Source organism: Aspergillus costaricaensis, assembly GCF_003184835.1.
Source record: "Aspergillus costaricaensis CBS 115574 unplaced genomic scaffold BO79scaffold_1, whole genome shotgun sequence".
Taxonomy (NCBI): domain Eukaryota; kingdom Fungi; phylum Ascomycota; class Eurotiomycetes; order Eurotiales; family Aspergillaceae; genus Aspergillus; species Aspergillus costaricensis.
The window spans coordinates 2,290,282-2,308,961 of record NW_020291801.1 but is presented as its reverse complement, the minus strand read 5'-3'; the positions used below and the strand labels follow the sequence as shown (position 1 = coordinate 2,308,961).

General features: G+C 53.8%; 4 protein-coding genes across 4 annotated transcripts; 2 read left to right on the top strand and 2 right to left on the bottom strand.

Annotated features, from left to right (window-relative positions):
• Nucleotides 1-76: 76 nt before the first annotated feature.
• Nucleotides 77-2,613, top strand: lysF (homoaconitase LysF). Its single transcript, XM_025681957.1, has one exon. It carries the CDS (start codon nucleotides 98-100, stop codon nucleotides 2,405-2,407), a length of 2,310 nt encoding a protein of 769 aa, XP_025545604.1. The 5' UTR covers nucleotides 77-97; the 3' UTR covers nucleotides 2,408-2,613.
• Nucleotides 2,614-7,997: 5,384 nt separating this feature from the next.
• On the bottom strand, nucleotides 7,998-10,117 carry BO79DRAFT_283994 (tRNA modification GTPase; the record flags this gene model as incomplete). Its single annotated transcript, XM_025688201.1, has 4 exons — nucleotides 7,998-8,059; nucleotides 8,131-9,707; nucleotides 9,787-9,940; nucleotides 9,996-10,117. 4 exons carry the CDS (start codon nucleotides 10,115-10,117, stop codon nucleotides 8,041-8,043), a joined length of 1,872 nt encoding a protein of 623 aa, XP_025545603.1. The 3' UTR covers nucleotides 7,998-8,040.
• Nucleotides 10,118-10,654: 537 nt separating this feature from the next.
• Nucleotides 10,655-16,524, bottom strand: BO79DRAFT_5371 (formin sepA). Its single transcript, XM_025689391.1, has 2 exons — nucleotides 11,760-16,524; nucleotides 10,655-11,703 (listed from the first exon to the last, which is right to left on the bottom strand). The coding sequence occupies exons 1-2, from the start codon at nucleotides 16,362-16,364 to the stop codon at nucleotides 10,873-10,875; spliced, it is 5,436 nt and encodes a 1,811-aa protein (XP_025545602.1). The 5' UTR covers nucleotides 16,365-16,524; the 3' UTR covers nucleotides 10,655-10,872.
• A 444-nt stretch (nucleotides 16,525-16,968) lies between these two features.
• On the top strand, nucleotides 16,969-17,781 carry BO79DRAFT_163890 (uncharacterized protein). Its single transcript, XM_025679165.1, has 2 exons — nucleotides 16,969-17,248; nucleotides 17,314-17,781. The coding sequence occupies exons 1-2, from the start codon at nucleotides 17,222-17,224 to the stop codon at nucleotides 17,725-17,727; spliced, it is 441 nt and encodes a 146-aa protein (XP_025545601.1). The 5' UTR covers nucleotides 16,969-17,221; the 3' UTR covers nucleotides 17,728-17,781.
• The last annotated feature ends 899 nt before the right edge of the window (nucleotides 17,782-18,680 follow it).

Genomic DNA, 18,680 nt, shown 5'->3' with positions numbered 1-18,680 from the left:
CCTTTAGTTTGCCTTCAAGTGTGAACTTTTGAGTCACTCAACTTTCTTCCTTTTCTTTCTTCTGTCCTCCCCCCATCCTTGACGCCTCTGTCTGAAGATGCAGTCGCGTTTGTTGCCCTCCGGCCCTGGCAGGCGCTGGATCTCCCTCCGCGTGCCGAGCACGCCTCAACGACGAGCATTCGCCTCCACCCGCTTCCTTTTCCAGGATGTCTTCCAGTCCCAGCTGGATGACCCTTCCTCCGCCGCCCTCTTCTCCTCCCTGCAGACCTCCCGGGCCGTGCCCCAGACCTTGACGGAAAAGATCGTTCAGAAATATGCCGTAGGACTGCCCGAAGGCAAGTTCGTCAAGTCCGGCGACTATGTGACCATCGCTCCCCACCGGATCATGACCCATGATAACTCTTGGCCCGTCGCATTGAAGTTCATGTCGATCGGTGCCTCCAAGATGCACGATCCCGATCAGGTCGTGATGACACTCGACCACGATGTCCAGAACAAAACGGATAAGAACCTGCAAAAGTACCGCCAAATCGAGGAGTTTGCTAAGCAACACGGTGTCGAGTTCTATCCCGCCGGTCGAGGAATTGGTCACCAAATTATGGTTGAAGAAGGCTTTGCCTGGCCCGGCACACTGGTGGTCGCTTCGGACAGTCACAGTAACACCTACGGTGCGGTGGCCTCCGTCGGAACGCCCATCGTGAGAACCGATGCGGCCAGTATTTGGGCTACCGGTAAGACGTGGTGGCAGATCCCTCCAGTGGCCAAGGTTACTTTTACCGGTATCCTACCTCCCGGCGTGACTGGCAAGGACGTCATCGTTGCTCTGTGCGGTCTGTTCGACAAGGATGATGTTCTGAACCATGCAATTGAGTTCACCGGCTCTGAGGAAACCATGAGAAGCTTGCCCATGGATAGCCGGTTGACAATTGCCAACATGACGACTGAGTGGGGTGCCCTGTCAGGTATTTTCCCAATGGACAGTGTTCTGAAAGGTTGGATGAAGGGCAAGGCTACCACTGCGGCCATGGGATTGGCTGATGGGCCGTTCAAGACCCTGGCTGCTCGCAACTTCACACACCCTGCCATCGAGCAGCTGTTTGTGAACCCTCTCACTGCCGATAAGGGTGCCAAGTATGCGAAGGAGCTCTTCCTAGACCTCTCGACTCTTTCTCCCTACGTTTCCGGCCCCAACTCGGTCAAGATCGCCACACCCCTGAAGGAGCTGGAAGCCCAGGATATCAAGGTCAACAAGGCCTATCTGGTTTCCTGCACCAACTCTCGGGCTTCGGACATTGCCGCTGCTGCCAAGGTGTTCAAGGATGCCGCTGAGAAGAATGGTGGGAAGGTCCCGAAGATCGCTGATGGCGTCAAGTTTTACATTGCTGCCGCGTCTATTCCCGAACAGCTCGCTGCGGAAGGAGCCGGTGACTGGCAGACTCTCCTGGATGCTGGAGCAACGGCCCTCCCCGCTGGATGCGGACCTTGCATCGGTCTGGGAACGGGATTGCTGGAGCCCGGTGAGGTCGGCATCAGTGCGTCGAACCGTAACTTCAAGGGTCGTATGGGTAGCACTGAAGCTAAGGCCTACTTGGGTAGCCCCGAAGTTGTTGCCGCCAGTGCTCTCAGCGGCAAGCTGAGCGGTCCTGGCTGGTACCAGCCCCCTGAAGGGTGGATTGAAGTTGTCCGCGGTGAGGGCGATGGTATCCGCGAGGAGGACCGCATGCTCAATACCGAGCAAGCTCTTGAGAAGCTCCTTGGCCAGTTGGATGACCTTGTCGCCGATGGGGAGAAGCGCTTCGCTCCCGAGGAGAAGGTTGAGGAAGAGGGTGGCCTGACTGAGGTGTATCCTGGATTCCCTGAACGTGTCTCTGGCGAGATTGTGTTCTGTGACGCTGACAACTTGAACACGGACGCTATCTATCCCGGTTACTGGACCTACCAGGACAATGTTCCCGTGGAGAAGATGGCAGAAGTATGCATGTCCAACTATGATAAGGAGTTCCACTCCATTGCCAAGGAGGGTGACATCCTGGTTGTCGGATACAACTTCGGTTGTGGTAGCTCTCGTGAACAGGCGGCCACTGCTCTCCTGGCGAAGCAGATTCCCCTGGTTGTGTCGGGTAGCTTTGGCAACATCTTTTCCCGCAACAGCATCAACAATGCTCTCATGGGTCTGGAGGTTCCTCGCTTGGTTAGCCGTCTGCGCGAGGAGTTCGGCGACAAGCAGCTTACCCGCCGGACCGGTTGGACTCTGACCTGGGATGTCCGGCGCAGTCAGATTGAGATCCAGGAAGGCCAGAATGGACCTAAGTGGACTCACAAGGTGGGCGAGCTGCCGCCGAACGTGCAGGAGATCATTGCGAAGGGTGGTCTGGAGAAATGGGTCAAGAACGCCATTGAGGCCTAGAGCAAGTGGTTCAGCAGAAATGAAACTCGCATGACTGTCGACAAAGTGATTCTTATGATACCCAAGCCTTCCAGTCTTCGTTATGGGGTTGCGGCGTGGATGTTTCTTGGACAGAGACGATACGCATGGAGAAAAAAAGAGACAAAAGATGACTCTGCATGTATAGAAAAAAGAGATTTTCTTTATTAGATGTACTCCAATTCATGACAATGTATTTCTATTTCTAATTTTATGTCTTTTATGTCTTCCTTCCAGTTCTCGCAAGGTGCCTAGGGAGAACGTGATTTTGCGCACCAGGTTGGGTGGTCATGTCCTGCTTGGTCACTTCTGTACCCTCTTTTGCAATCATCTTTCATCTACTTCATCCACTTCCTTCCTTATCTCTCTGCATCCGCCATTCCCACCATGAGTGTGGCTATGTCAGTTCCAGGGGAGCAAGGATTGCCTTGTTTGCTGCGGGGATTCAGACGAGATTTGGGGGCGGTGTTTTTGGACGATCGCCTTAGAAGGTTTAGAACACGGGCACTGGCGTGGTGGCCTGCAGTTGCACGGCTCACTGAGCCTGCCATGATTCGCTCCAGCTCAGATGCCTTCAGCTGTCAATCCTCTGCTGGCTTCCTTCCTTCAGCTGACTTCGTTTTCTTCTTTTCATTCTGCTCTCCTCCTTTACTATCGATGGACTCTTCACGGTCCTTCCTCCTATCTCATGTATGATCTGAGCACCCAAGACTTCTGAGTTGTATATGATCGTATGCTCAGCCCCGCTACGCTGCCGATGCCCTTTCAATGAGCTGTGGCAACTACACTGCCGATGGATCCTGTCACCGCAATCGGTCTGCTTTCCGGTGCGTTTCAGATCGCTCAGTACGTCAAAGACACCGCGGGGGCACTAGCCCATCTATACGGCAAATTCAAGGATGCCGACCTCACCATCCGATCGCTTATCGGCGAGCTGACGACCATCCGATCGGCCATCACGCAGCTACATGAGTGGGCTAGCTATAATGTTCGTGACTCAACCGAACCAGACGAGTATGTCGAGGGACTTGAAGTCGCATTGGACGGCTGTCGCGCTGTCATGGAGGTTCTTTCGGACGAGGTTTTAGCTCTGACAAGGGGTGCAATGCTAAGTGACACTGGGGTCGGATTTCGTACTCGGGTAAAGGTCGTCTGGAGCGAGGACAGTATGAAGGTTCATCAGGAACGACTGCGTGCGCAGGTTCAGGCACTGCAGCTCCTGCTTCAAGCCTGCCAATGGTGAGTCTTGAAAGGTACCGAAGCAGCAATAAATTACTGCATGCTAAACATCGTGCATTAGTCGAACATCAACCGAACAAGTCGAATTGTTACGGAGAGCAGAAAATCGCCAGATAATTGCCAAAGTCGCCAGCGATACAGCAACATTACGGTCCGCTTACAGCTACGTACCCTCACGGGCGGAGAGTCCGAGCCTGACTCGTCGCTCATCCTCCGTGGGGGACACGGTTTTTGACTTCGATAGGGCAGTGGTGACTTCCCTTCCCTATAGACGCGCAATCGGTCAACCACGGACCCATCATCCGACGCAAACTGCGGTCAACCGCAGCAATTACAGCCCGCCTATAGATGAAGGGTATGGCAGTGGTACTGTGAGCAGTGCAAGCCCACCCGGAACAAATGGAGTTCTTCCAATACATCCATCTGCGTCGTTCGACTCTGGCCATGGCCACAGTAGGAGCGTGTCGTTCGCACCGACCCCTTTACCGCAGAGTCCGACTCAAGTCCGCAGGTGGCAGTCGGATGCGAGTGGCGCTTCCTGGGGTAGTCGCTCATCAGGGTCACGGCGTGAAAAAATTCGGTCCATCATTCGGCAACTCAGGCGTCCAAGCTGGTCAGCAACGCAAGCTTCCGTACGAGTTCCGGGGCGAAGTCCGTCGGAGCGTCGGCTGTACGAAAGAGATTTGAATACTAGCATCAATTTGGCATCGTCGGATGGAGCGTCTGCGCCGCCAATTATCAAGTCAGCCCAGTCGGGCAGTCGATCCGATGTCGAAAGGCTCCTGGAAAGTGGCCATGACATTGAAGCCCGTCATATCTCAACCCGCAGGACTGCCCTCTTAGTAGCTTCCCATTGCGGGAATGAAGACGTGCTGGATCTGCTGCTGCAAAGAAACGCTAGAGTGGATGCTACCGACAAGTCGGGTTCCACCGCGTTGCACTTGGCGGCATCGCGCGGTCATTGCAGGGTACTAGAACTGCTTCTTCCTGAGTCCTTGGATATCGAAGCACGGAATGCCAACGGCCAGACTGCTCTCTGGGTAGCAGCATATCATGGCCAAGCTGAAGCTACAAACCTCTTGCTTGCTTGCCACGCCAAAGTCAATGCGCGAGCTAATGATCAAGCGACCCCGCTACATCTAGCCGCCAAACTGGGCGATATAGTAATAGCCAGGATTCTGATACAACACGGCGCCGATTTGGAAGCCAAGGACGGAACTATGATGGCGCCGCTACACTACGCCTGTGAAGGGGGACATCTTGACGTTATTGAGCTGCTCCTCAATGAGAAGGCGAACGTTAACGCAGCTGGGAGCGACCGCAGGACGCCGCTCATATGTGCAGCTGCCCTGGGCCAGCTGCTGGCGACGCAGCTCCTGCTCAAAAAGAAGGCGTCCACTCGATCGGTCGACGATGCCGCTATGACGGCGTTGCACTGGGCTGCCTATAATGGACACACCGAGATCGTTGATCTTCTTAGCCAGAAGAAAGGGTTGCTGGCCAAATCTAACATTGCAGGACGAACGGCCCTACATCTGGCTGCAATGAAGTCACAGTTCGCGGTGGTGGAGTTGCTCCTTCGAAAGAATATGCCACTAGAAAATCGCTGCCTTTCGGGCCTCACGCCGCTTCATTACGCGTGCATGGCTGATAATTGTGAGGTCACGAAACTCTTGCTTATCTCAGGCGCCAACATCGAGGCCCAGGCTGACTCGGATCAACGTCGACCGGTCCACCTCGCAGCTGTTCGTGGGTCGATGGCACTTCTAAATCTACTATGTGACAAAGGAGCTTCTCTGGACGCCCGCGACGCCGCGGGAGATCGAGCGCTCTGTGTGGCATCCCGGTACGGACATGCAGCTGCCGTTCAGAACCTGCTCGATCGTGGGTCCCCTGTGTGCCTGTCTTATGGCGTCCGATCGGAAGAGGATTCGCCCTTGTGTCTGGCCGCCATGGGAGGGCATGTGCCCGTGGTCACGCTTCTTCTCCAGCGAGGGGCGTCAGCCATCAAGCGGGACGAACGAGGGTGGCAGCCATACCGCTATGCCGCTTACTATGGCCATCCAAGTGCGCTCCGCCTGCTCATGTCCTGTAGTCCCATGGTTGCCAAAGACGACGCGGATCTGGGCCTCACGGCAGAGCGAATCGGATTTGCGCCGTCTGCGGATATTTCGATTGAAAGGAAGCGGGAAGTACAAAGCTTATTATATCAGATGCAGCACCCGTCACAGCCAGGAGCCGAAGGCTCCCCGGTCTGGTCCTCTCCGCTAAAGCCCAACCAGCAGCACCCGGTACCTTCTGGATTCACGTCTGATACCGCCGTATACCATATTCAGCCGTCTCCTACAGCAGAAACGAGTCCTCAGGAGCTACCCGGAACCTTAGAACAGGGGCTCCCGGCAAGCCGGTCTCAAACGCCAGAACATATGCGGCGAGGAAGTAGCGTTTATCAACGCATAGACTCTGAATTTCGCGACGTCCCGCAAATTCTAGAGGCCAATGAGCGGGCCTTTGCCCCAACCAATGAACAGATTGCGATGCCTCAGGCGCGACATTACTTTGAAGTGCCCAAGGGAAATCCTAATCCAGGCAGCCCGTTCCCGGAAAGTGTGTTTTCGCATGCGAGCGAGAGGGCTGGTGTCCGCGCCACAGACTCTCCTGTCTCTTTGACAGATGTGCATGGGCTGAACCCTGCACGCGCATCTTGGACAGTACCCCTGAGTCATGCAGATGGGGAGGCTCAGAACAAAGAAAGAGAATGGGACACGGAGTCTTCTATATCTTCAGTATATACTGCACCGGAGGAAGATGTGGCGGAGCTTGCCGCCTAGATTTACATCGGATAATATCACAATGTAGCTAGATCATATATCAGAGAGAGGCCTTACGGCCACCTCTATACGAGAGCTTCCTTTCTATGGATCAGATTGAGTCACTCCCGCACTTGACCCAAAAATAGCAGCAATATAAGCATATGGCATCGCATGGCATCTCATCGCCATGTGGCCGGGAGCAAGCCTTGGCCCATCAAAGTCAAAAAGAAAGACATGTCTCAGACTCGTTGATTATCTTCCGCAAGCCTTAGGCTGATTGCTCTAGTCAACCGCCAGGATGAAACGTGGCTGAGGATGACGATGGTTCATGCCTTTCAGCATCCAATCAGCCACAGCGAGAGCACCAACACCTATGTACTGTGTAGAATGACTCTCAGGGACGGAACAGCCTCATTGGCGCAACGGATATGCTGACGCAAATCCCTCCCTCTCTCAACTGCCACCTTAAAACCTCAGGCCGTGCGTATGATGCCGTGACGAAGTATAATCAGCTGACCTGACCTTATCCACAAACCATCCCGATAAGATAGATATCCATACCAGATGATAGGATGAAACCCAACAACTAAACCAGGCAAGACAAAAAAACCAACCCAACGCTAGTAGTAGTAAATAAGCCAAAAGGTCATACTATAACCTGAGTCATGCAATCAAGCATAAAAGCAGAGAGAGAGAAAAAAGCAAAGAGAAACAGTACCAAGCCGAATCCAGGCTCGGATTCCTCCCGTCTTATCAAGCATTTGGGAATCTTGCTCATACGGGAGGGAGGTATTGGTCCTGAGGCTTCGATTATATTTAGCACATTTTGTTGTTATTTATCTCGTTAGTTTAATTGCGACGGTAGCATTGGGGACTTTGGGGAGTCAGCTATCATCAATTATGAGGATGATGTGGGCCTGATCTGTTGTATGTAGTATTACTCGAGGGACTTTGGATTCTTCGTTTGGTAGTAATGGTGGTGGTAGTATGTTCTTGATGGACGATGTTGCCGGGGCTTAGATCAAGAGGTAGTACTTGGAGGTGTATATATAGAGGGTTCGTGTGTCCTGATGGATGAAGCTTGATATTATTAACTACTACTACTTGCTTAATATACTATAATACACTTACTATCGCTCGCTACTGCGTTTTCTTGATCAGTTAATTGATATACATCAACTCTTTGGGATTGTGATTGCTCTCTTCAATCCGTGCGGAATCTATACTATACATACACCGCTCTCTGCATCATATACATTATCGCCACCATCTATTATACAACTCTGATCAGACAAGATCATCACCATGGGCCGAGGAGGATACAACGCCCCCGAGACTACTGCGCCGAAGCCCGCGCAGCCGACTTCATCCTCTCGTTCTCTATCTCTCTCGCTGTCGCTGTCACCTCTTTCTTCTGGCCCGCTGCTCTTGCATGGCCGTGGCGGGTACAACGAGCAGCAACCCATCGCAGAGGCGTTGTAGCACACGACGCGTTATAGAGGATATCATCCGGATGGGAGAGAATATGTGTTTATTATTTCGATGATATCATGTATACCTCTTTCACTTGCCCACACAGAACCTATCCACTCGGTCAGCAACAAGAACAACAACAACACACATAAATACTACACATTACTGTATAAAACTTACTTTTCAAACACAACGCCCAGAACATCTTCCACGTCTCCGCTTTCCCCGCGACCCGTGATCTTCGCCATGGTGTCAGCGGCAGAGCGCAGATGTTCAGCGGCGGTGACGATATCAATGTCCATGTCCATGTCTGATTCTGGGTATTCATGAGCGATTTGGCGAGATGATGAAGGTATAGGCGTCTGGGATTGCGGTTGAGTTTGGGTCAGGAAGTCATCCAGGTGTTCGAGACATCGTTGTAAATTAGAGCTTTGGCGATGCGTCACGCCCAGTGAATCTTCCCAATATGCATGATCGTATTGTCCGTTCTCATCTCCATCGATGCCTGTCGGGGAGGCTATTTCCTCAAATGTAGTCATAAGACCTTGTAGGAATTGCTGGATGTAGCCAGGATCGGAGGACTGGCTGGGACCGGGGCTGGTTAGGTTCAGGCCGTTGGTGGCGTCTAGACAGGAGATGCCGAAGATGCGCTGGCGCAAGTCCGGGACCGCTTCGAAAAGCTGGCTGACTGTCTTGATGAGCTGCGGGGGAAGTTTACCCTCCGGTAGTCGGTCACATTTGTTGATGGTTACGACGACGCATTTGCCTGCGCGGGCGCAGTCGTTGGCAGCATCGACGACCTCCTGCTCGACGGCGAGGCGGTACGTTGCTGCACCATCGATGGCTTCTTCCACTGAGACGACCACAATAACCACGTCCGATTCCAAGGCACGAGCCTTGGCCCGTCTGATGCCCTCTTGTTCCACGGCGCCAATCACGACTGTCTTCTTCTGTCCGGTGGGATCGTTAGGCTCCGAGCGAATCCCCGCCATATCGCCGAGCTTGCAGTACCAGCCGCCAATGTCGACACCGACATCCACGATATCCCGCGTGGTGCCTTCCTCGGTGCTAACGATGGCGGCCTCTCTGCCCACGATCCGATTCAGAAGCGAGCTCTTCCCCGCATTCGGAGCCCCCAAAAGAGCGACCTTTATACCGTTACGAAGGAGCTCACCCTTCGACGCGTTCTGGATATGAAGGGCGATTTGGGCCCGCAGAGCCCGCACCTGAGCCGCAACCGAGGACACCAGGTCCTCGGTGGACTCGTCGAAATGCTGATCCTCCGAGAAGTCAATCAAGGCCTCCAGTTCGCCGCGCGCATAGAGCAATTGATGCCGCCATTGTTCGTACCGCTTCGATAGAGCATCGCTGGCACCACGGACTGCAAGTCGGCGCTGCTGCTCCGTGTCAGCGGACAAGGTATCACCCAGGGCTTCGATCTGCGGGAGGTCTAGACGGTTGTTCATGAAGGCTCGACGGGTGAATTCGCCCGGTTCGGCGTAGCGGACTGAGTAGTCGGGCGTGTTTGTACGCGAGATGGCTGTCAGAACGGACTTGACAATGGCTGGGCCGCCGTGGAGGTGCAGCTCGAGGACATCTTCGCCAGTTACGGTCTTCGGACCGGGGAAGTATAGGACTAGGGCGCCGGCGTCGAGGACGGTATTAGGGGAGGGGTTTTGAGAGGGATCGTACAGGGTGCGGACGACTGCGAGGCGGGGTCGGGGAAGGGGTGCTTCGGGACAGAGAGATTTGTAGATCTGTGTGAACGATTGCGGTTAGCTGTTGCTGTTGCTGCTGGGCTGGGTCTCCTTCAATGGCGGAAGTTAGCTCTCATACTTGCACACATGCAGGTCCCGATGCCCGCACAACGGCAATGGCAGCCCGTCCAGATGCCGTCGAAAGCGCATAAATGGTGGAATCGGCATCGAAGATAGATTGAGCCGGTGAGGACACTGAGAAGTATCGCCGTGGAGGTACACGCGGAGATGGGCTCCGGGCATGGAGAGCTGGACCAGCGCCCTGCCGGGCCACGGTGAAGCACCTACTCCATGATGGGCGGAGGGGTGTCGCCCACCGTAGGGTCCGGACGGCCAATGATCGCATACGCGAGATGAACCCGAACAGGCGCAATGAACAAGCGAAGAGCAATCGCTGGTTTTCGAGGCATGAGAGAAGGAGAGGCTCATCGAGGAGATTCGCCGCATCGCCGAGGTCACGTGATATCACCGCGGAGGAGGAAGTGGATTTTAGATTACGAAAGAATGCTGTAGTGTACGGCAGGTAGAATTCAAGAACTACAGTAGCAGCCTATGCAAGACAAGGTATTCATGTAGACAGATCCAGGAATCCAGTAGATGTATGAAAGCCAGATCACAAGGGCACTGCGCCCCTTCGCCACGCCTGCGCGCCGAAAAGACACAAAACCTCGGCCATGCGCCACGGATTCCTTCCCCGTAGCCCAAATGCAACAGCGGCTCGAACGACATGCAGATATAAACGGAGAATGAAGAAAAGAGCAGAGCGAAAGGAAGTATGTACACAAAGAAATGACCGGAGCAACAGTGAGAAGCAATGGATAAAGTAGAAGTATGAAGGGTGATTGGGAATCGCTGGAAAAAAGGGGAACAATGTACCTTCGAAGAAAATGCGGAGGGATGCCCGGAGAAAGGAAGAAATTCAGAAAGCCAGGCAAGCCAGAGAAAAAGGGGGTAAGTTCATCCTGGCATAGTATACACTCAAAACAGCATAATGAGATCTTTCCGAGACGACATGAGTTAGTCTATCAAACATTAGATTAGGAAAGAGGGGAGGAAAGACACTCCTTGAGGACAAGGAGGAAAGGATGCAAGATAAAAGAAAAAATGGGCAATGAAATGAAATCAATAAAAGAAGGATGGTAGTAGAAAGGCAATAGTTGCCCAACTACTCAATGGATCTGCTCGACGGTGAGCCTTCCATCAGTTCATCGTCACCAGGCGACCGAAGCTGTTGGTCTGCTGTTGGTGATACCACGATTGCCGGTGTCAGGGGCGGTTGTGGAAGGGGATCGTCTCCAGATCGAGGACTTGTAGCATCATCCGGCTCCAAATCTGTCCTGGGAGGCGAAATGGGTTCGGGCACGGAGGTGGCCGCAGAGCCCTCGGCGCTGTTATTGCTGGTGCTGCCTCCGTTTCGTCTCCGTAACCTGCGTTTCCGACGCTCTTCTTCCGCTGTTTCTCGGCGTCTTCTCATTCGGTCGCCGTCCATGTTATCGCGAAGGCCCTGCAGCATGCTCGCGGCACGATCCGCCACGTCTTCGCTTTCCGACACATGTTGCGGGTCCTTCTTACTCTCAGAGGTTTCTGTTTCAAGGAGGGGAGGACTCAGCAGCCCTGACGCGGCGGCATTTGCTTCGCTATCATTGTCGTTGCCCGCCTTGCTGTTGCCGCCATCATTTTCGGCTTCGTTCCCTCCTTCCGGTGCCTCAGCTCCAGCAACATCCGGCATCTTCTGGCCGGAAGCGACACGAACTTGGTGTCGCTCCTTTAGCCTAGCACGACGACGGCGGTCACGCTGGTCTCTGGCTTGCGGCGCAGCGGCGCGGAGCTTCTCCAGCAGCGAATCCATGGCCCCGCTTGTAGCTGGCGACGGTGGAGCGTCACTAGCAGAGGCGGCGCCATTAGCAAGCCCGGCATTGATATTCCGCTTGCGAGCCAAGGACGCCTCGGTGCGTCTCCGACTTTCTTCCAGCGAAATGTTCTTCTCCTTAGATTTCTGCACGATCATTGGTTAGCAAACGTTCTTAGATGATACTGGGCAATCAAACCCACCTTCCACTCAAGCAAGAAGGAAGCCAGTTTCGCGAAGAAGTCTCGGCGGGCACCCTCATCGGAATTGTCTTCTCCATAGAATACCATGATGTCATCATAGGATTTGATCATCTCATCCAAGTAGAGCTGCATCTGCTCGGCCTTGCGTCTAGCATCCTTCATACTCCGCTGGACGATCTGGCTAACGCGATCCTGGGGGTGGAACCTCTTGGGGTCACTGAGGTTTCCGGCGTCTAAGCTGGCCTGTACATTCTTGATGTTGTCAATGTACTTCTTCGCATCTGTCCGCAGCTGGTCGACGTTGAGCTTCTGGATAGCAACGACACCATTGATCTCGTCCACGAAGCCCTCCCATTCGGGATACTGGTTACGGACAATGCGCTCCACTAAATCAGCAAAAGTAGTTTCGTTCTTGTCATCCTTGACCATGCCCAGCCGGGCAAGAGAGCTCAGCTTGAATCCTTGAGCCTGCTTGTTGGCATCGTTCATGAAGTTACCAATGTCCAAAATGAGACCCAGGACGTTCATCAGAGAAACAGAGTCTCTCAGAGATTCGCTGACCTTGACCACTTGTTGCAGCTTGGCGGAGATGTGCTCATAATCCACTTCGAAGGACCGAGTTAACGCGAGAGCGCGCATTCTCGCCTTCCAGTAGTGGTTGAGCTCGTACGCGGTGTATAGGTAGATCTGATCTTCCCTCGTAAGCTCGTTGGGGTCTTGCTCTCGCTCCGCACTAGCAGCATCGGGGCCGGTCCAGTCCCTGCTGTAGGGCGCCATCGACTTGGAAATATTCTCCGGAATTGTGCACATCTCGTCCCGCTGCAGGAACTCCATGACGACTTGGTTGTCCAGAATGTCTGTATCGCAATGGATGATCATGCGCACCACATCGTCGGCAGGGAATTGCGAAAACTTGGCCATTGCGATCTGGAAGTTCTTGGACAGCTCGTTGGAGATGAGCTGTTTCTTGTCCTTGCGCTGCTTGGCTGCTGCATTGCCTCCAAAAATCTTGGTCTCCTTCGCCATGAAGAGTCTCTCAACCTCATCCAACACACCCTTCTTAGCCAACTCTACATACTTCTCTTCTTTCTCCTGCGCAGTGGGAGCGTGGGCCGCCCACACCGTTACCTGTGGAGCATCAACCTTCTCCCAGTGAAGAGCCTTGAGCTTCTTCTTTGGCCGGATAGAGGGCATAAGAGCTGTCTTGTGTTGAGGAAGGGCTTGAGAGGCCATGTAGTTGGCTCGCCATCCGCCAAAGCCTGCGCCAGGAGGAGGCGGGGGAGGAGGGGCACCAAATGAAGCACCTGGTGGAGGGGGAGGCGGTGGCGGGAATCCTGCACCGCCTGGAGGAGGGGGCGGAGGAGGTGGAGGGGGGATTCCAACCTTTCCTCCCGGCGGCGGCGGAGGAGGCGGCGGAGGGGGAGGGATTCCGACAGCACCACCAGGTGGTGGCGGTGGAGGGGGAGGGGGCGGAGGAGGAATTCCCACAGCTCCCGGAGGAGGAGGTGGTGGTGGTGGCGGCGGCGGCGGGGGTGGAGCGGGCGCCCCCTTGGTCTCGGGCTTCTCAATTTCACTCTCAACCTTGGGTTCGTCGGTGACAAGCGCCGTAGCTTCAGGGACAACAGGTGTAGCTTCGTTATCGTCTGCGTCGATCTTAGGTACCTTCGAGGCAATTTCTCCCAGGAGGCCGTTCGCCTGCTTAGGGTTGAGTCGTGGCCGATGGAGGTCGACCAGACGCGCCTTTTCATAGATGATCTCTCCGTTCTCATCCACCTGGCCCTCCTGCTGCTGACCCTCGACAGTATCCTTCTCCATGCCGGGCAGATGGCTGCGCTTGCGCTGAACAGATCCCAAGCCCGCAACGTGATGAGCCTGGTCCTGGAACTCATCTTGCGGCTCAACATCGCCGTCCATTTGCTCACGAAGTTCGCGCAGCCGGTCTGAGGTCACATGTTGACCCCATACCTTGCCCTCCAACTTGAACTGGGTCTTGGTGCGTTCGAGTTGCATCTCCAACCGCTCGAGGAGCTTTTCGCGGTCCATGATGCCCCTCATATGGGACGGATCGACTTCTGCGAGGTTGTTCTTCTTGGCATTTGAAGCAGCGATGTCCTGGGCATCTCGAAGCATCAGGTAGAGCTCTCTGGTTTCCAGTTCGTTCCGTTGCAACTCCTGAGCACGCAAGCGTTGAACATCGGCCAGCTCAGCCCGTACTGACTCCTCCCGTCTCCGTTGAAGTTCGATGATGCCAGTCTGCTCTTCAATTTGCTTCTGCAACTTCTTTACTAGGCCGTCTGCACCCAGCTCAATCTGCGCCTTCATCTCATCTCGCTCTGCCAAGGCAGCCTCCGCAATCTGGCGCGCTTCTAGGGATTCATCGTACGCCTGTCTTGCCTCTGAATCTGTATGTAATTTGTCCAAGAGGCTCTGCACGGTAAATGTTAAACCTTGGCGGAGATCCAGATCGGGTAGCCTGCGGTCCATGGCCACGTAGCTAAGCATGGCATCGACGAGCTGATACATCCGGAGACCATCTTCACCTGAGTTCTCCCGGATAAGAAGCATGTGCTGCATAGCAGAGAGGAAGTAGTCATGAGCTCGAGTACCTGTAATCCTTGAAGCAATAGCGTCTGTAATTTGTAGAGGATCGTTCATGTCTTTGACCTCGCCCTCGATGCTATCCTTCACGCTGCTACTCTCACGCTGCAGAAGATCCTCGTAGTCGATGGCCTCATTCTCGCGGAAGCGCTCAATCTGCTTGTCAATGACCTCATATTGGAAACCTTCCATTTTAGTCATGAGACGCTTGATGCCGCAAGAGGTGAACTGCGCACGAATATGACAGCGCAGCTGTAGATCGTTCTCCGGGGCGTCCACCAACATGTTGATGAGGAGCATGGTTGAGACGGCATACTCCATGAGAAGGTTCTCCATGCCTATACCACCACTGCGGTACTCCTCACTCGCGCCCACCAAACTACCCATCTTTCCACGGCCATCAATCGTCACTTCGACGATACGCATCCAGGCATCAAAGCGACCAGTCTCTCCATGGTGATTCTTCACATGGTCCATAGCCTGGAGGACCTTCTGATGGCCCTGGCCTTCGGCCCAATGGCAAAGGAAGGTCAAGACTTCACTGACCAGCTTCCTTGTATTGAGTCGGGGAGACAGCAGCGAGCTGACGAGAGCAACAATAACCTGCTGGTGAGCGAGAGCATCATCTGCGCCGTATTTGTTATTCATCAAAGCCTTCAGGCACTTGACAATGTCGTATTCACGATCCAAGTCCTTGTCACCAGTCGGGGGTGCAGGAACAGGACCTGAAGCTTTTCTCCGGTTGATCTTAGCAAGAACGTTGGTCAGGGCGATTTGGCCCTGTGCTTCGACAAAGGCTTTCACCCAACTGATTGGTTGTGTGCGCAGACTGACGCTCAAACTAGCTAATTGTTTCGACGTGATTGAATCATCCATAACCTTCTTCACGTACCACTCCGGGCTTCCCTCTTCATCGGCCCGCTCCAGAATCCCCGACGGCCCATCGTGACCATGGGTCTGCCGGGCATTCTGCCTGCGCTTCTGTTCACCTTGAATTTCCGTCAACCGATCTTGATGAACCAGCGTCCACTTTTTCGAGGCTGGATACGCAAGCATCTGCCGTTTGGCCTGCTCAGGCAAGTTCTGCCAACCTCGCTTCTGCATCAGTTCCAGGAACAGCTGGTCCACAATCCGATCGTCCCTTGGACGGGTCAGGTATTGCTCGGGGTTGGCTGGTAACTTCGCGGGTTGCGCAGGCTGGGCCGACTGCCATGCAGCCTGCGCATTAGAAAGTCGGCTGGATGTTCCATTAGACGAGTAGGTATTGCGGTCGGCAGAGTGCGAGGTTGTCAGCGTTCGAGAAGATCCGTCCGACGAGAAATAGCTCGAACCTCTAGTGTCCCGGGTGTTGGAGGAAAGTGACGAGTGGACACTAGCTTGGTCGAACGATATTCGGGAATGCGACGAGGAATCTACCGTAGATGAAGAGTTGTGACTGAACCCCGTGTTGGCAGCCGAGCTACCCGGTCGTCCCCATTGTTGATACCGAGCACCTTTGTCCCCCGAAGAGCTTCCCGCCATTGTTACATTAGACGCATGTGGCGGCGGACGAGGGCCGGTGGGGTGAGAATAAACATTATTGTCCCGGATAGTGGCCGGGTTCCAAGCGGGATACTGATGGAAATCACTGCCTCCCTTGGCAAGATGATTCGGGGATGGTTCTTTGCGTGGCGAGGTTTCGGCTTTAGAGAGATAGTCGATAGGAATCGGCGACTTGGTGTCGGCGGGGAGACTTTCATAGGGGATAGAGGTAATCACACCGGCCGTCATTGACAGCGTTGCAGGATCGACGTCGTTGGAAAAATCCATAGACTGGACGGAGGATCGCTTGGAATGGCGAGAGGAACGAGAACCCGGGGCGCTTCCAGGAGGCGCGAGGGTCTCGAAGCCTGTATGGGCATCGTGGCGATCGTCTACCGGTTTCTCCTTGTGCAGCTTCCTCCCGAAGAACGATTTCCCAGCGGAAGTCTGTCTCGATTTGTCAGGCGCGGACGTGGTGGTTGGCATCTTGACGGACGTCGCTGGGGAGATGCAGGGCGCAGCATGAGCGTAATCCGCTGGGGCAAGAGCGTGGAGGTGGCAGACAGTCGTCGGAGGCTGTAGATTGAGAAGAATCGGTCGCTCTCAATCTCTGCGAAGGCCAGGATCACATCCAGCTCAAGGCGACAACTTATTCCAGACACTCCTGACTAACACTAATTAATAGCCGCTGCGGAGCAGCGTTGGCACGAGGGGGGGGGAAAGGATGCCACCAAAGACGGACGCTTCTCCCAACAAACAGATGGAGAAGGTGACTTGAAGAAATGAGAGTCAAAGGAGCGGTCTGTAATGACGGCTCCCAGTAGGGCTATCCTACTCTGGCAAATCCCAGGATCGGGCTTTAGTGGCTGGAGTCTTTTTGCACGTCAGGTCGTGGAAGCACGGGCATCAGGGGGGGCAGCACCACTTGAGGCGGCTCTAGAACGCGGTAGGGGCCGGAGGTGTCACGTGAATTACACCACACATGCCTCAAGAAACTGGCCCTCCATCTCCGATCACGTGGAGCTGTCTCATGCCGGAGACTCTCGGAGATGCTGTCAGTGTCAGATTCAGGGCAGACCCCGGATTGCTGCCGTTGCTGCAGAAGACCAACTGGTAAACCAGCGTCGGGTGACGGTCAACCTGCCAGTCACATTGGACAACTCTAAGCGCCGTCACAGGTCATGACAAGTTTCCGCCGTTAATCGGGGCTCATTGGTTTGATTTGGCGCCGTGTATTTGGCGCCTGTCTATCTACTTCCTTCCCGCTGCTGCCTTGGCCGCGCATTCTCGAGATCAAGATCGTTGCAGGCGAAGGGCGCTGAGCACCACACACACACGCCACGATGGGTTCCGCAACTAACTTTGCCAAAGTATGTCCTCTCTCGAAATCTCCTAAATTCTTCCGAATTCCTTTTAACTGACACTCTCTACTTAGACCATCATAATCCCCGCCGTGATCTCCCTGACGCTTTACCTCCTGTTCTCCTTCGTGATCATCCCCTTCTTCCGTCGCTATCATCAACGATACTCCCAGTACCTTCCGCTCCATACTATCTCCGCACATACTACGACACTCCGGGATCGTATCGCGGATGCTTTGATGCGACGATTCCTCCCGTCGGTCTGGCGACAGTCACAATTCGACCAGCACGACAACATCAGTATATACGATGAAGAGGGAGAGATCATGGTAGGGATGGACATGGACCCTTCACGGCGAGAAGCGCTCGAGCGTCGACGGAGCACCGCCGGGGATGCGGAGATTCGCTTGAGTCGTGAACTTGAAGCGGGGTTCATGGATGATAGTGATGATGACGAGGGACATGCCCATACTCAGTCACGTCGCTGAGTTCCGTTCCTTCTGTACATATTACACTACCATGTAAAGGAACCATTGGCGTTTGGGATGGGTAATAGATATAATAGACATCTACTCTTGCTGAATTCACCTTTGCGGTAGTACAGATAGAGCTCAATGCATGTCCGTCTAGATAAACTCAATGGGCACTACTAAACTACCTGCATGCGTACATACCTAGACCAATGCATGCACTGATAATCACCACAATGGAATATCAACTCCATCCGTCCGGACTACCAACAACCCCCTTACTTCGTCTCCAACCCCACGTCGTAACTCAATTCTCCAACCCCCATCAATCAAATTAACCCCAAACAAACAACCCAAAGAAGAAGGTACTACTGTACATACCCTAATTCCCTTCACAAGCAACTACTAACTAACCTAGATCCCCCAGCCGAACCGATCCCGACCTAATCAAACCCATAACACAAGGGAAATAGAAAGAAAAGAGCAGATCACTAAACCAACAAGAGTATATCATCCGAAACTATACAAACTCAAATGTCACTATCAGAGCAAGCAATAATCATAGTTCTAAAAAGTCGTAATGTGTATACTAGTCTCCCACTAAATCAGAGGCTGGTCCGTGGTTCTGGCCTGCTAGTGCTGGGAAGTTTGCTGTGGTCAAGCTTTGTGCTTTGGGGGGGGATCGGCGCCCCACTATCTGCTTTTATCTTTTGCTTGGTGGGGAGGACTTTGTGGGTTTGAATATGGTAATTATGAAGAAAATTGGACTAAAATAACGAGCTGGTGTTCGAGTCGAGTCCATTGTTGAGTTTGCGGACTGGATTGATTTTGGTTTGGGGGGCTTTGATTGCTAGTCTGGCTGGAGTGCTGTGTTGGTGCTGGGATGATCGCGGGGAGAGTCCGAGGATTTACGAATCTACGTTAGTGAGACAAATTGGAAGAGTAAAAAGGTTTGAACAGTAAGAAAAAGT